General features: G+C 44.3%; 1 protein-coding gene across 1 annotated transcript in view; it reads right to left on the bottom strand.

Moving 5' to 3' along the window:
* PRKDC (protein kinase, DNA-activated, catalytic subunit) overlaps positions 1-18,176 on the bottom strand; it is a 527,347-nt gene that overhangs the window by 373,546 nt on the left and 135,625 nt on the right. Inside the window, exons 11-13 of the mRNA XM_075353287.1 lie at positions 9,039-9,185; positions 8,781-8,945; positions 8,446-8,614 (exon numbers count right to left, since the gene is read on the bottom strand). Of these exons, the coding sequence (XP_075209402.1) occupies positions 8,446-8,614; positions 8,781-8,945; positions 9,039-9,185 (481 nt within the window). The remainder of the gene's footprint in view (positions 1-8,445; positions 8,615-8,780; positions 8,946-9,038; positions 9,186-18,176) is intronic.

Below are 18,176 nucleotides of genomic sequence, written 5' to 3'. Positions count from 1 at the left end.
TTGCTTCCAGCTCTGCCTTATCTAAGGCCTCCAGGCTATATTTCTCATCCTGCCTCGTCTGTGTTTTACGTCTACAGATATCCCTGAACAGGAGCCCCCTGAGGTATGCCTTCATCGCATCCCATACCACCAGCGGACCAGTGTTACCCTCGTTGTGGATAAAGAAATCCCCAAGATCCCGTTCTATATTCCCCATATTAATATGACGGATCCATGCTGGATGAAGCTTCCACTCTCCTCTCCTTCCCCCTGTCAGGGTCCCCCGTCGTATGGACACTAGAATTGGGCTATGATCTGAAATCACTCTTGTCAGATATTGCACGTCGCCTATCATTGCATCCATCAGATCACTAGCTAGAGCCATGTCAATGCGGGACAGAGTGTTATGCGAAGCCGAACAACAAGAGAAGCAGGATACCCTCCCATTCCTCACTCGCCAGGCATCCACCATTCCAAGTTCCCCAATAAGAGTGCCAAACGAAGTTATAGAACTATCCTGAATACCTGGAGTCTACCTGGTCTACTACTCCTATCCCAGTACAGGTCTATCACATTATTGAAGTCCCCCACCAGTAAAAAAGGGATTACTCCCCCCTTCTCAGAGAACTCCCTTATCTCCCTTAGTTTGGTGCACTTATATGGAGGTGGTATATATATTGCAGCTATACACATGAGTCTGACAAATATTTTACACTTGACGGCCACACACTGTCCCTCTTTATCCACATACACTTCTATCTCTTCATATTGCACAGAGTTATGGATCAGCAGTGATACACCCCTTGCATAGTTGGAAAAGGTGGAGTGATAGGCCTTCTGCACCCATCTCCTATTTAAAACATGTGTTGTCTCCTTTGTGAGATGCGTTTCTAGTAGACATATTACTGACGGGTTCTGGTCTTGAACATATTTAATTAATGCCGCTCTCCTAGACCTATCTGATAACCCTCTAATATTCCAACTCAACACCTTAATTCTATCCCCCATTATCCCTCCCAGTAAAACCATCAAACCTTGTAGTATCTCCCCATGCTGCCTCCACCCTACCCCTTTCCCCCCTCCCCCCCTGCTCCCCTCCCCTCCTGCTCCCTACCACTTCATGTTCATGTTTTTGAGTACTCCCGTGAAGCATCGGGTTTTCCAAACCTGGTCCATAATCCTTACTAAATTCCCCCCTACCTCCATCGCCTTCCCCTCTTAGACACATTTTAAAACTCGTCCCTTTTCCAACAATTCTCCACTCCCACCCTGTCTATGTATAATCATATTCTACTCAAACAATATAACAGTAAAATGGCGAACAGTAATTAAACTGGAATCTCAAATTGTAAATACCACCACCGCGCCTAATTAGGCAGTCCCCATGTCCTGCGAAGCTCACATCAAACCCTTCGCATTCCCCCTGCATACTACCTCAATCCCAAAGGGAAGGAGGGAAAAAAAAAAAGGGGGGGAGAAAAAAATGAAAAAACAAGAAGGGTCCCCTGTAAGCTCCTAAGGATGTTGTAGAGCCTCAGCCGGCCTTCTCCAACACACTGCAGATTCAGACAGTCAGCTCATTCCTTCAAACGGATCCGCTTTTCGTTTGCGTCCAACCACTGCATGGCTTCCTCCGGAGTTGTAAAAAAGTGCACCCGCTCCAACGCCATCACTCTTAGCTTTGCCGGGAACATCATTGAGTATTGCACCCCCATCTCTCGCAGGCGCCTCTTTACTCCTGTAAAAGTCATACGCAGCTTTTGAACAGAAATGGAGTAGTCCGGGTATATGGAAATTCTCTGGCCGTCAATCATAAGATCCTCCATGTCTCTTGCCTTTCGCAGTATAGTGTCCCTGTCTCTGTAGTTGAGGAGCTTGGCTAGCATAGTGCGAGGGCCCCTGCCTGCTGGTTGTGGCTGCATCGGGACTCTGTGTGCACGTTCCACGGCATAGAGCTTGGATAAGACATTAGCACCCATTTTCCCCCTGAGCCAGTCTTCTACATATTCAGTGGGGTTTCTTCCTTCCGCTTTCTCAGGGATGCCGACAATTCGGATGTTATTTCTTCTAGAGCGGTTCTCTAAATCATCATTTTTTGCCGTGATTTCAGCTATCTGCTGTGCAAATGTTTTTTCAGACTTTTGTAGTTTTGTAATATGATCCTCTGTTATCCCCACTCTCTCCTCCACAGCCGCTGTTCTCAGATCGGCTTTCTTGAGGTCTTTCTTAATGTCAGCAACCTCTGCCTGTAATCCCTTAACTTGCTTTGTCAGGGTAGTCAGAGCTCCTTTACAAAAAGACACCACTGCAAAAATGTCCTTTAAAGTGGGGTTTTCTGGAGCCTCCTCTGCACTATGTGCTTCCTCTACTTCTCCTGTCTTATCTTGCTGCTGTTCACCATCCCCCATATCATCAGAGCTGGCATTGTCTTCCCCCTCCTCTCCTATCTCACCTCTGTTATCTATATGCTGAAGTGATTTCTCTGGAGTCCAGGCAAATTTCTCCAGCCTTGCAGCGATCTGCATCCTCTCCTGACAGGCTGCATTAACTTTCTCAGCTTCCTGCCTTATCATGGCACCATCTTGAGAGCTGGGGACTTTCCCGCCTCCATTATCTTTTTGCCTGCGACGGACCATGGCATTCTGCATCCACCAGACTCACCCCAGATAAGTCCTCACCACCTTATCTTCCTGACAGCCGGCTGAGGCAGTGATAACAGCGGTATTAAGGGATTTATCAAGGGTGTTTGCAGGAGAGCTCCACAAACACGTCTCTTCACATTGCCGTCCAGGCCACGCCCCGTCAGTGGAATCCTTAAGTGAGGTGCCATCAGCCACAGATACAACTGTCCGGGCTGAGATTCTAGACACCGGAGGGTCTACCTTCGGTGAATGAGCCCACTCCTTGACCACCTCTGGTGGAAAGGGAAAACGGTCATCAGAACTACGCTTTGGGAAGCGTTTGTCAGGACAGGCCCTGGGCTTGGTCACAGTGTCCTGAAAACTGGAGTGGTTAAAGAACACACTCCTTGGTCTCTTAGGCAAAGTAAACTGGTGCTTTTCTGCCAGAGAGGGTTGTTCCTCCGATACTGGTGGATTGAGGTCCAGTACAGAATTAATGGACGCAATCAAATCACTAACATCTGCATCACCTTCGGTCAGATCAATGGGGCACATGGAGGTAGCGTCCGAGCCCACAGTAAAGGCATCCTCCTCGTCCTGTGATTCAGCTCGTGAATCAGAGCCGCGGGACGAGGAAGGAGAGGAGCCCCTGCGTCTCCGTTTAGGAGGACGGGGTCTGAGCTCTGTGAGCTCTGCTGAGCGAGCCGTAGCAGCAGAGGCGCCCTGAGAAGGGGGCTGATGCATGCTCAGCAGAGTCCAGGACAACTGTCCCATGGAGTCGGCAAAGGACTGGGAGATAGACTTAGAGAAGGATTCTACCCAAGCCGGGGGTTCAGCCACCGGAGCCGAAGCAGCCGGAGGGACCACTGGGAGTGAGACTCCAGGCTGAGGCACCACCATGTTAGAGCAGGCATCACAATGTGGATATGTGCTCGGTTCAGGCAGTACGAGCTTACATGCAGTGCATAGTGAGTACAGCCTTGCAGCCTTGCTCCTTGTGTGAGACATGCTGTTGAAGTGGGGGTTCTGAGTAGAATAGCCCCCAGAGAGTATATAACTAGGTCCACAACCGGAGGTTGTGGCTTACCCGACCGTTTTTGTGCCCTCCAGATCCCACAGACCAGACCCCCAGAGAGATGCTGCAGGCAGCTCCGATCAGTGTGAGAACGCTGATAAAATGGCGCCGGAGCGAGGAGAGGGGGCGGGGCCTACTCAAAGAGCGGGATCCGGAGGGCCAAGAAGGTATACAGGGGAGGGAATCTTTCCTCAGAGAGGAGTGTCCCTTCCCTGTGCTGAACAGCCGCTGGGCGGAGCCGCACTGTCCCTCGGCATGATTGGCATGCAGGGGCAGTGAAAACGAAAGTAGGCCTCAGGCGAAGCCGGGGCCTAAATTTAACAATGCGGCCGGCGCGCAGGCACCATCGGCGCGGTTCTCCGGTGAAAACCAGAGAACCGGCCAGAAAGTCAGCACAGTTACACAGCACACTCTCCCCAACAATAAAGTACAAGTGACCCCCTGATAACCACGTCTCAGATACTTAGCTTGTGAGACGCAGGGCCAGGTCCCTGAGGGATGAGTGCTCCGTCCGGCAGGATCCAAAAGGGGCTGCGGATGGAGACCGGTCTCCTGCAAGGCAGGAAGAACCGTGCTGGCTCCTACTTCAAGCCAGAGCCCCAGGGGATGGTGAAGGAGCGCGGCATGAAGGGCTCCAGCCCTGAAATCAACCTTAACAGCACCGCCGACACAGTGGGGTGAGAAGGGACATGCCGGGAGTCCAGGCTTGGACCCGCTTTTCTTCAAACTCTTTTCAAAAATCAAAATCAGATGAGGATGCATGTGTGGATGTGTGCCTCCTGAACACAAAGCATTGAACTGGCTATATTTGGTTATCCAGGGGGTGTATATGCTAGGAGGGAGGAGCTACACTTTTTAGTGTAGTACTTTGTGTGTCCTCCGGAGGCAGAAGCTATACACCCATGGTCTGGGTCTCCCATAAGGAACGATGAAGAAAAAATCTTTAAAGATTAACCATCGCTTTAATTTTTATCTCAGAAATCAGTAGTACACAAAAATAATACATTTTGTATTATATCTTATTAGAGAAATTGGCTCGCCTCCTCCTGGACTGATCCCTTCTTCTAAAATTATCAAAACTTGGTTAAAATCTGTTTTCAATGAGGACATATTATTACATTACTGAAATAGAACCTTATGAGCACCAAGTGTCATCTCTTATTGTAGAGGGAAGCAGGTGAAGAAGCTCTGCCTCTAGTTCCTTCCCTTTACACAGAAGAGTAAGAGTGCGTGCCCACGATCAGTATTTGCAGCGGTTTGGACGCAGCCTGCCTCAGATGCGTGCAAGCCTCTGCGTTGTACAGTACAAGCACAGTGGATGGGATTTCTATAAATGCCCACTATGCTTGTTTTTTTCCGCAGCAAACACTGACCTGCGGTGCGTCTTTCCAGGCCACAGCATGTCAATTGTTTGCTGCGGAATAGCCTGCATCCTCCGTAGGAAGAACACAAGCAGGAGACCGCAGCACAAGGAATCCTGATCGTGGGCACTGACCGCTGCGGTCTCCTGCGTTCTCCTGTGGAGGAGACGCGCGGCCCCCCAGGTTAGGACTCGTCTTGATTGTGGGCACATACCCTTAGGTGTTAAGTATAGATGAGCAAAGCTGAGGTTTGGTGTTCGGACCAAACACAGAGTTTAAAAAAGCAAAATTAAAAAAAAAAAACGTTTTGGGTTCAGAGTCCGGATGTTTTATGCATGCAAACCACTCGTGTGTGTATCGCTGTGCTCCGGTACACTCTGTGCTCAGCCGAGTGCGAGCCGCTTGCAGTGTTTGAATGTCTCATACTGGAGGTAACAACAGTGTAATCAGATGTAGTGTGCAGCAAACAAAAAAAAAAAATGGACAAACCCTGCCCCTCCCAGAAGTGATCAGTTTATGGCTGCCTATATGTGGGCAGAAACCCAAACTGTACAATTTGTGATTTCCATTGAGGTTCAGTTAAAGTTCGGTTTGGGACAAGGATTTGATCTAAAGTCCGGCTGAACCCCCCGAACCGAACTTCCATGGGACCGCTCATCTCTAGTGTAAAGTTAAACATAACGCCATTATTTAAAGGTTTATTTTTAATTTTCCATTAAAAAAAAAAATGTTGTAAAGGGGGAAAGCAAAGGGCTTGTTTGATTTTATTTTTTTTTCTACTTTTTATAGGGCATGCTATCAGATGTGTAATAGACTGCAACAATTCTGTATTTGGATTAGTTAGCATATAACTCGGACGAGCCGGCATGAGAAAAAAGGCCACTAATATTTTCTCTGAGAAATTCCTACATACGAAATGCAATAGTATCAGTGGAAGTAAGTGGTCTGAGCTATTTCTGGTTAGGAGCGCTACAGATCTGATATAACCCAAAATATGGTCAATACCAATGGTCAAGTCTATTCATGAAAGTGAATGATGTGAAGAGGAATAACAAAAGTATTGTGGTGGGTGGTGAAGACTACAAATATCTATCATTCCAGTCTCTGACAACATATAATGTAACGATAATCGACTAGTATGCTGGGGAACAGAACTCACATGATATTTAACCAAGTAGAAGTGTAGGTAGGCATTGAACTTCTCCACCTGGATTTCTGGGAAGTCAACAGCAAAAACAAATATCGAGAAATATTGGGGGGGGGGGGGGGGGAATTATATGTAGGGACACTTAAGGTCCTAATATTATATATTTTACAGACAATACAACTATACCTTCCTTATGCATCAACTGTGGTCACCTGACCAATAAAAGGGCTAGATTTATGTACCAAGTCACTTACTCCTGTGGCATGTGTTGAGTATGCAGAGTGGAATTGTTTGCCCAATCATGCTTATTTTCATCAAGTGAACCCAGCCATTGGTCATTTGTGTATCTGAAAGACATACTACTCCTGCCTTCTGCTGACACATCCAAGAGAACGCTGCCCATCTTTTTCAAGACTCCCTCAGACCTCTGACATTCCAGGCTAATATGTTAATCGTAGCAAGTGTACATGTAATACCGTATATATTTTTATGTTTTAAACGAGTTTGCCTGCTTATTCCTCCAATCTCCCCATCGGTTTCTTGACAAAATGCAGTTCTCCTCTGATAAGTAACCCCATTTTCAAAACACAGAACTGACATGATATATATAACTGAACTAGAAGCCCTCAACCAGTGAAGAACAGGGGGGCTTTTAGATGGTCTGATATAGGCAAGTGAACTAGCATATCTATTTTAAATGGTAAATAATGAACTGAAACATTAAAACTCTTCCCACATAACATTTTCCCCTGGAAAGGGGAAACATAAGCATCTGACCCCCATGTTATGAAGACCCCCTTCTCCAGAATGGGATTAACCATCATCCCCAGTGTCCTGTTACTCTGGGACCTTTCCCGACTCCGTTTAAAGGTTACCTATATCTTTCATTAGTGTCCAGCCAAGCCATGGCCTCCTTTGGAGTATCAAATATCTGCACATTTCCCATTCCCACCGCTCTGAGGCACGAAGGGTACATCATGTAATTCAGCATTTCTTTTGAGCGTAGTTGCTCTCTTTTATGTCCATAAATTCAGCTGTCCTTCTTTGTACTGCTGAGAAATCTGGGTATATGGACACATTAGAACAGTTATTGGACAGAGCTTGATTGTTCCTTGTTTTTCGTAGTATCATGTCCCTTATCCCTAAAGTAAAGCAGCTTCATAATAATAAGATGTGGCTGAGCGCCCAGTGATCCCGGGTGAGTGGGCATCCTATGAGCTCGTTCTCTAGCAAAGAAGGGAATAGGACCTCTTTGCCACATGAGTCCAGCAACGATGCTTCAAAATACACAACTGGGTCCCGGCCTTCCACCTTCTCTGGTACCTCTACTATGCGTAAATTATTTCATCTTAGCCTGTTTTCCAGGTGGTCCGCCTTGCTGTGGAGCATATTTATATTTTGCTTTATTATTTTAAATGTCTTTCTGCATGCATGGTACTTGGCCCCCCACAGCGCCCACTCTCCTCTCCTTTTCCCCTTTCTTTCATTAGATTTTTACAGACCATGTATCATGTAGCCAATATCATCCTTGAGTCCTTCAATTTGCATGCCAAGAATATCCAGAATAGGGCTGCAGCCATTAACGGCTGAAAATACATCCCTGAGGGATGGTTCACTGTCCTTAGTAAGTACCGTGCTTAGGCTTGTTGGGGTTTCTTGTTTCTCTGCCACGGCCTCTCCCAACTAGCGCTGGGGGAGGGGCACCATTAGGTCTTGTGATGACGAGTTGTTACACTTCCTGACCACCCTTCCCTCCAATACCTGACGGGATGAATGTCTCTTAGCAGGAGTCCTCTGTGACCCATGCATAGCGCTCCAGTTTGGCAGCAGCTACCTCCGCCACCCGTTCCCTGGACAGCGTGCTGTGAGGAGGCGCCATTTTGGATGCCTCACTGTCCTGGTTTTTCTCCAGAAACTTACTGGGGGTCATCTATGACTTTAAACGTCACTGATGACAACTCCCTCAGCTTCGGGCACCTTCCCACACAGCAGTAACCGAATAAGAGGAAGATTACAGAATGGGTGAAGGTATTTTATTAGGATGCTGAGTGGGAGAGTAGCTCTGTGCGCTTGTTTTACATGGCTGTCAGAAGACGCATCCACCCAAATTGCTAAAAAAAAATTGTAGCGTGCTAATGTGTATTTTCAAGAAAAAAAAAAATTGTTTCAGGATAACTTTTTATTTTCTTTTGTAAACTAGTGCTAGCATGCACAATCACAATAAAAAATATATATAAAAGTAACTGACAGTTATAAACTCACCTACAGTACTAATCAGGCTCCAAAGAATAGGCCCCTTTGCCGCTAAAGACAGAAACACCTTGATGATTGACCTGCTGCAAGACCATTGCATTTTTGAGCTGTATTGTGGAAATGTTTCTATCTGAACAACCAGGAGACGCTCCAGAACTGGAGTATATATTTCAGGGATCTGAAGGGAAAGCACAGTACAATTTATCACAATCATATGTTTTGTATGTTGAAGAAACAAATAATTTCAGAGATCATTTCTCAAGTCATGTTCCACTGGCCAACAAATCAAAGTTAGCAAATTTTATAGATTATTATGTACTATTCAAAATAAGTTCTCTACTCACAGAGTCCATGTACAGTATGACACTTGCAATTGCCTGCAGGAAGTTTGGGAGCTGATACACATTGTCTTCTTCAGTCTCCGCCTCTGTGAGATACATTTGCTTGCAACGCTGAATAAGCTCAATGTACATGAAATCCACATCCTTGGCATTCACCATTTTGCATGGCTTTAAAGCAAACAAATGAATAAATGCAACAGATTTTATTTCATTTTATAAAAGTCACAAGTTGTATTTTCATATTAAATGAGAGAATCATACCGCTGCAAAGAGTCCATATCCTCGAATAGCAATAGAGAGTTCCTTGTTAGAAGACTCCATCTTCCTGATGATCTTATAAAACTGTTCCATGAAGAACTGTAACTTGTCTGTGTGAGCTATGGCATCATTAGTAACCAGCAACGCTATCTAGGAAAGATCAATTAAATCACAAATTTAGCAGATTAATATATATCAAATTTTGCATTTTATAAATATAATTATTCTAAATTACTGCTTGGAAGTAAAAAAATAAGTCTACACAATAAATATTTTTTTACATGGATGATTTAAAGGGGCTCATTATTGATCTTCAAAAGGTGCACCACTCCCCTTGCCTCAAGGCTGTCAGGGATTAGCACACTCCTGAAAGTTCAGGCTTCTGGCATAGGTTCCTAGTTTCCTGCCAGCGTTGAGAAACATGTGATGGTGTCTCCGCGGCATTCTTGTTTTGCATATTTTCACAGGGGGCCTTGTTCTAGTGTCACTGCATTGAGAAACACGTGATAGTGTCTTCGCGGTGTTGGATGTTGATCTCCCCGAGGTCAACCATCCTTACCTATGTAGTTTTCTACTAGGCATTGCCCCCACTAGCCAGTTTCCTACTCCACATGGATGAGGGGCAAATACCCCGAAACAGCTGTCTGTGGATGGATACCATGTTTTGGTATAGGCTGTTTCCTTGGCTGGAGACTGCCCTTCCTGTGGTTTTCCCTTCCCGGTGAAAGACCTGGCTAGTTTCCTGCCAGCGTTGAGAAACATGTGATGGTGTCTCCGCGGCATTCTTGTTTTGCAGGCTTCTGGTATGGCTGAGCCGCTGGTCAGAACTGTGCACTGGCAGACTCTGCCACAAAAATACTGAAGCTGGCTGGACCCAGCAATGAGCCAAAGCTTTACAGTAGTGCTTGCAAGATCTATAGAAAAGAGCATGCAAGCCGTTTATTCAATTTGGGAATAACAAACCTGTTGCGGATCCCAAACGGTAACATATTTTCACTCCTAGCTGAGAAGCCATTGCTTCTTCAATTCTAAAACAGCACACCTGTTTTTGCTCCCTAAACAGAGGGCTAATTTCTGGATGGGTGAAAAACCTATCACTTCTTAATTTAGCAAATAATTAAAAAAAATGTATGCTCCCCAAGCAAGTAGAATAATTGCATCTTCCCGTTTGAAAAAGAGATGGCTTATTCTGTTTCTACCACCTGTTTGATATCTGTTTCCAAAAAGGGAGAATTTTTGGATCGTTTTTACAATTTAAGTAGCCTAAAAAGTCTGATATTGCAGTGTGTTGTTAAATAGACTGCTGTTAATATTACTTACCATAGTTTTCCCCTAGCCAGATAGTAACATCCAAGTGATCTCAAACTAAGGGCTACTACAAAAGTCCGTACAACTGTCCAAGCACAGACCACAATTGACGGACAGTCCAAGGGTCTCCCAACCTGAACTTAGCCTTATATATGCTAATGAGCCCAGCACTACCCTTGGCTGTTAATTCCATAAATGCCACGTTCAATAACGATTCCAGCATTTAAAAGGGTAGGAGAGTATAGCAATGCTCCCTGGCTACCTATCTTAATAAATTCCCGCTGCAGGCTAGAGAGTAGTGGGAGTGAGACTTAGGTTATATGATGGATGACCTATGGGTAGTTGCGCTATCTCAGATTCCAAAGTTAGCTCTCTCCGAAAGTCAACGTCTGTCGCAGTTGTTTTTGCTGCACAGTGTACAGTATGCTTAGTTTATTAGACAAAATTGGGATTCGGACAGATGATCTCTGCCCGAGGTGTGGGTGGGGAAATGCTAACTTACAGCATACGATGTGGTTCTGCGGGAACATTAGGGTATATTGGAGGGCAGTATTAGCATTCATTTAACAAGTAGTTAGTATACGGCTGCAGCCAAATCCATTTAGGTGTCCTGGTCTTTCTGGATGAAGGTTGAGACTTAAGCTCGCCGATGCTGTTGGGTATTTCACGTCTCTTATATCAGGCCAGAAAGCGGACGGTCTATCCCTGGCTGTATCCAGCTCCTCCAGCTATTGGGGAATTTAGAGATAGATTTAACTCTTTACTCCATTTGGAGAGGGGTGTATATCTTAAATTAAAGCCTTTAAGAATTTCTACAGGATCTGGGGGACATGGTTAAATACCCCGGGCCTCCCCTCACCGGCGATGCTTCAGGACAGTGTTGGAGACCAAGTCTTTTTCATAACTGGTTAATAATTTATCAGAGTGGTTAGGAATGTGTATTTCTGTCTAATAAATGGGACAGATGACAGATGAGTAAATGGTATTATAATTAATGACACGGGTAGAATAACACAACCTACTTTAAATCTGTATCTTGAAATTGTATTCTAGGTGTAGATCACAGGGACCCTGTTCATTGTTTGGTTCAGTTGAATATCATATTATAATATCATATCATAATATTATATATATATATATATATATATATATATATATATATATATATATATATATATATATATATATATATATATATATATATATATATATATACACATATATATATACATACACATATATATATATATATATATACATATATATATACATATATATATATACATATATATATACATATATATATACATATATATATATATATACACATATATACATATATACACATATACATATATATATATATACACACATATACATATATATACATATATATATAAACATATATATATATATACATATATATATATACACATATATATATATACATATATATATATACACATATATATATATACATATATATATATATACATATATATATATATACATATATATATATATATACATACATATACATACATATATATATACATACATATATATATACATACATATATATATACACATACATATATATATATATATATATATATACATATATATATACATACATATATATACATACATATACATACATATATATACATACATATATATATATATATATACATACATATATATATATCAAATCAAATCAATCAAATCAAATAAGCTTTATTGGCAGGACCAAATACAAATTAGTTTTGCCAAAGCAAGTGTACATTAGGGCCTGGGGCTGTGGGGATGGTGGGTGGGGATTGTAGGAAGGATGGATGGGGCACATCCAGGGTGGGGACTGTGGGGGCACTTCTAGGATGGGGGCTATGGAAGTCCATGGCTTATGATGGGGCATATCCACGGTGGGGACTGTGGTAACGGTGGATGGGGCATATCCAGGGTGGGGATTGGGGGGCCACATCTGGGATGGGGGGCTATGGAAGTCCATGGCTTATCATAGTTCTCTTTCTCGAAGTCTATGACATTCGCTCACATACCGCGCTGCTATCTCCACTGCGCTCTCTTCTTCCCCCAGCAGGATATATATTTTCTCTTCCTCCTTCATGGAGCTGAAATCCGGGAAGAGATGGGAGAGTCTCCTGAAGTGAGTGTCCCTCACTGCTGAGTACTTGGTGCAGTGTAGCAGGAAGTGGGTTTCATCCTCCAGGGCCTCCAGGTCACAGTGTTGGCACAGTCTGTCCTCCCTTGGCTTGTAGCTCTGCTTGTGTCGACCGGATTCGATGGCTAGACTGTGGGCACTGAGTCTATATCGGCTCAGGGTCCTGCGGTCTCTGGGGTCCGGGATTTTCTCCAGATACGGGGCCAGTCTGTAGTCTCTCTGTAGACTCTGGTACGTGGTCAGTTTCTGTGAGGTGTTGATGTCGGTCCTCCAGTCACTGACATACCTCTCCTGGCCCTCGTCTACCATCTTCCTGATTCTGGTTCTTGTCAGGCTGCTGTGATTGGTTATTTTGTCCAGTTGGGTTTGGGAGAGCTGTGCCAGGGGTCCTGGTTCATCTGGCCCACGTATATGTATCAGAGCTTTGTGGTGATGGGAGCTTGGATTGCTACTCTGTAGGTGAGCCTGAAATGATAGTGACCTCTTCAGAGCTGCTAGGTGTAGAGGGAATCTGCCCAGCTCAGCTCGACAGGCGCTGTTGGAGGTGCTTCGATGGACCTGGAGAAGGTGCTTACAGAATTCCAGGTGGAATATTTCTGTTGGGCTGGAATCCCACCTTGACCAATCTGGGTAAGTGTGAGGGCCCCAGACTTCGCTGCCGTACAGGAGGATTGGGGCAATGATGGAATCGAAGATTTTTAGCCAGACCCTCACTGGTGGCTTCAGATGATACAATTTCCTTCGGATGGCATAAAAGGTTTTGCAGGCCTTGTTTTTCAGGGTCTCTATGGCTTGTTTAAAGCTCCCTGACTGGTGAATTTCCAGGCCCAAGTAGGTGTATTTGTCTGTTCCTGTTAGAGTGCAGCCGTTTACGACAAATGAAGGATGCTGGTCAAATCTTCTTTTTCTCTTCTGGAACACCATGATGTTGGTTTTCTTTAGATTGATCGGTAGTGCCCATGTGGAGCTGAATTTCTCCAAAATTTGTAGGTTGTCTTGGAGACCTTTCTCGGTTGGTGACACCAGCAGTAGGTCATCTGCATAGAGCAAGAATTTCACCTGGGCGTCATGGAGTGTGAGACCTGGAGCAGGTGAAGATTCCAGAGCAGCAGCCAGCTCATTGATGTAAATATTGAAGAGCGTTGGACTTAGGCTGCAGCCCTGTCTGACTCCTCGGCTCTGCTGGAAATAAGCCGTTCTTCTACCGTTCACACTCACGCTGCAGAGGTTCTCGGTGTAGGAGCTTTTGATGACATCGTAGGTCTTTCCTCCTATTCCGCTTTCCAGCATTTTTAAGAACAAGCCCGGGTGCCACACTGAGTCAAAGGCCTTTTTAAAGTCTACAAAGCAGGCGTATATCTTCCCATGCTTTGTGTTGTGGACGTGGCTCTGAATGAGACTGTGCAGGGTGTAGATGTGGTCCGTGGTGCGGTGGTTTGGCACGAACCCTGCTTGGCTTTTGCTCAGGACATTGTGCTCGGTAAGGAAACTGATGATCCTTTTGTTTAGGATGCTGTTGAACAGTTTTCCCAAGTTACTGCTGACACATATGCCTCTGTAGTTGGCAGGGTCATACCTGTCCCCACTCTTGTGGATCGGTGTAATGAGTCCTTGGTTCCAGGTACGAGGGAAGTAGCCAGCACTCAGCACAATGTTGAACAGTTTAACCATTGCAGCTTGAATTTCTGGTGGGCTGTACTTCAACATCTCTGGGGGGATTCCATCCAGACCACTAGATTTTTTACACTTTATGGAAGTGATTTTCTCTGCAACTTCCTGTAATGTAATTGGTGTGTCCAGTGGGTTTTGGAAGTTTTTGATTTTCTCTTCCATTGCCTTTAGTTTTGATGTTATGTTTTCCTGCTCTTGGCTTAGTCCTTCTTTTGGGATGTCTTTGTAGAGGTCTCTGAAGTACTGGAGCCAGATGTTGCCATTTTGGATATGGGTATCAGTCTTTTTCTTGCTCTTTGTGTCCATGTGGCTCCATATTTCCCAGAAGGAGTTGTCTTGGAGGGCGTCTTGGAGTTGGCTAAGTTTGGTAGAGATGTAGCTCTGCTTCTTCCTCCTGAGGATGGTTTTGTACTGCTTTTGTATGGTGTCATAGGCTTCCCTCAGGTCTGGGTTGTTGGGGTCTCTGTGTTTATTGTTTGAGGCTGTTCTCAGGGTCTTTCGAACGGCTTTACACTCTTTGTCAAACCAACCATTGATCTGCTTTTCTTTTGGCCTCTTGTAGTTGACTTGTTTGAGGTCGGACAATTTGGCCATGGTGTGGAATATTTTGTTGAGGTCTTTTGCAGCTTGATTCACTCCTTCTGGGTTTGACTTGTACTTGTAGCTGTAGAAGTTGTGGAGCATCTCTTGTAATTCCGGTCTGTTGGGAGCCTCTTTATATTTTATTTCTGACGTCTTGGACCATTTATAGGATGGAGGTCGGTTGTAGAGGCTGCTCTGCTGTGGCTTTTGTGTGGATGGTTTCTCTGTAGATTTTATGTACAGGAGAAGTTGGCTGTGGTCTGACAGGTGCGTTTGTGGGGTGACTATGAAGGCGCTAATATTTGCCGGGTCCATATCTGTAATGGCGTAGTCTACTACACTCCTTCCTACATGGGAGTCTAGTGTATATCTTCCCAGTGAGTCTCCCTTTGTACGTCCATTAAGAATATGAAGACCTAAACTTTTACATAAGTTCAGGAGCTTTTTGCCACTTTTGTTGACTGTACTGTCATAGCTGTTTCTCTCTGAGTGTTCTGAGTCGTGACTGTCATTCTCTGCCCCAAATATGTAGATGTTTCCGTCTGTGGTCAGAAAGTCTTTTTCTCTCCCTGTTCTTGCATTGAGGTCTCCAAAGATGAGAACTTTGCCCAGGACCTGATAATGGGTGGCTTCTTCTTGTAAGATCTCAAAGCTGTCTGGATTGAAGTAGGGGGACTCTGGCGGTGGTATATAGGTGGTGCAGAGGTAGACATCGGACTGAGAGGTGAGGATGGAGCTGCTGATTCTGATCCATATGTGGCTGCCTCCTCTCTTCACTGGTGTGATGTACTGGTGGAGCTCTTCTTTATACCAGATCAATATTCCTCCTGAGCAGCGGCCCTGTTTGATGTTTTTATTTTTAAGGGCAGGGACAGAGATTTCTCTGTATCCGATTGGCACCAGAGATTCGTTTTCAGCTCTGGTCCATGTTTCCAGGAGGATCTGAATGTCTATATTCTTCAGTCTTTGAATAAAGTCGGGGTCATTTGTTTTACATCCAAAGGCCGAGGTGCTCAGGCCTTGGATGTTCCAGCTGCTGATTGTGAATGAGGTCATTTTTTTTTTTTTTTTTTCTATATACCTCATGTGTATATACCTTGTAATGAGTGCGGCTGTGTAAGACACTCTGGATTTACGACTGGTTTATAGGTATGTTAGATCCAGTCACATTAGTTTCCTGCACAATGTGCTGAGCAGGGTTCTAATCTCTTCCATATCTCTGCCCTGCATGTCTCTGTGTGGGGTTGATGGTCCCCTCCATGGTGGTCTCCTCCTCTGATGGCCCGATGTTGGGTGAAGGGCTTTGTTTCTGGCCTCCTGTGATGAAATTGGGGTTTCCTGTCTTTTTATTGTTGGGGGTCTTTCCATGGGATTTTGGTTGTTGTTGAGTCCAGGCATGGGGTCTCTGTTTAGTATAATGTCCTTCAGCTCTTTGGCCAGTAGGCTGACCCCTTGTTTGTTTAGGTGCTTGTCGTCGTAGAGGTGTTGGTGTTTTATGGAGGGGTGTTGTGCCAGGATCACGTCGGGCACAGCCTTGATTCTTGTGGTCAGGTCCGTGTTGATGTTCTGGGTAGTTTGGCTGGATACATCATTTCTTGGGAGCAGAGATGATAGAATTATTTTGCTGTCTGGGAATTTTAGTTTTGCCGTCTTTGCTAGTTGGGTCAGTTGTCCTGCGATCTGCTGGTGTTGGGCTGGCAGATTGTTTGTTCCTGTGTGTATAAAAATATGATTTGGGCTTGTGAACCGTGGGTTATTGATGACTGCCATCACCTGCTCAATAGTTGCACAGTGGATTTTTTTGACCCTTTTTCCTGGAAATAGTCGCCATGTTTTCAGGTATTTCCCATTTGAGTCCATTATTAGGATGGTATCAAAACGTTGTGAGGTCACGGGTGGGGTACGTGGGTGAAGCTGGGGGTCTGTGCTGGAGATTTTGCTGGTGGCTAGTTCTCTTCTCTTTTCTGTTTCTCTGGTTTGTGGTTCACTTATGTTATTTTCAGGAGCATTCATATTGTTGGAGTTATTTGGTATCTCAGTGTCCTGGCCAGTGGAGGCCATTGTGTCTGTTCTGGTGTTAGTTACCATAGCTCCCTCCTGGCCAGTGGGGGCCATGTTGTCTTCACTCCTCTGTGTTTCTATGGCGTCCTCCTGTTTCAGGTGTCCCGGAGTCTTCAGCTCTGTTATCTCCTGTCTCAGTCGGGCATTTTCATGCTGCAGTTCACACATTTTGCTTCTTATTTCCTGCAGATGCATATTCACTGCTGCATATTCACACCTCAGTTTGCTTATCTCATTCATTACTTGGTCATTTGCATTTCTGTCACCAAGGTTTCTTTGAAGTTCTTCTTTAAATTGTACAAAGTCTCTTTCTAGTTGAGATAAACAGTCTCTGAGGGTCTCGGGTGAGGGGTGTGAAGTGTTGGGGGCTGCAGTTCTGTCTCTGGAGGTCTCTGTAGAGGTGATGGTGGCTGCTGGGGTTTGTTGTTCTTTGCAGTTTTGTGCCTGGAGTTTAATTTGAGAAAAGCTGTCTTCAAATTTCTGTAAGTTTTCCTCAGCCCCTTGTACCATGATTATGCCGTTATTGTACACGTTTATGGTCAGTGAGTTGGTCTCGTCTTCTTTTTGGTTTCTAATTCTGATCTGCTGGCCCTTATGATTGCCGTTCTTGGATATATACTTATATTGATTGCACAGAGCGGTGTGCCAGGCTAAGGGCTGGTCTGTGAAAAATAAATAATTGGTTTTCCTTTTATCTTCCTCTTTAGAGGTAAAATCAGGAAAGAGGGTCTCTGGCTCTTCTCTAATCTTTGCATGTTTAATGGCTTTTTGTGCATGAATGCTTTTCTGCCCTTCAGAGTATGTGATTTCCAGAGTGTGTGACTTCCTGGTGTCGGGTGTCTCCAGCTCTGCTCTCTGCCCAGTTACTTGTTCTACATTTATATTTTCCATTTTTATAATAATCCTTATTTATCAGAGATGTAATTACAGCACTGTCTGTAGGTTGTGGTATGGATGGAGGATGGTCCTACCTTTAGATGTGCAGATCTCTGGGTGTCAGATGTCAGTTTGGAGTCCTCCTGTTGTATGTGATCTGTCCTTCAACAGGTTTTTTCTTATGTCCTTTAAATCCTCTATTTCCTCTTTTTTCATAAAAATCTTTAGTCCAGCTCAGTCCAGCTCGCTTTCCTGTTCCACAGAGTCGAATTTTTCAAGGTTTTGTCTTACTGTTCGCTCATTACAAGGTATAAATGATGAAAAACTCAGGAGCTCATCTTCAATGCTGCTTACTCCTAGGAATGGTGGGCGGGTATCTATATATATCTATCTATATATATATATACATACATATATATATATATATATACATACATATATATATATATACATACATATATATA

Source organism: Anomaloglossus baeobatrachus, chromosome 6, assembly GCF_048569485.1.
Source record: "Anomaloglossus baeobatrachus isolate aAnoBae1 chromosome 6, aAnoBae1.hap1, whole genome shotgun sequence".
Taxonomy (NCBI): domain Eukaryota; kingdom Metazoa; phylum Chordata; class Amphibia; order Anura; family Aromobatidae; genus Anomaloglossus; species Anomaloglossus baeobatrachus.
Note: the sequence above shows the minus strand (reverse complement) of the source record. Positions and strands in the feature narration are given on the sequence as shown.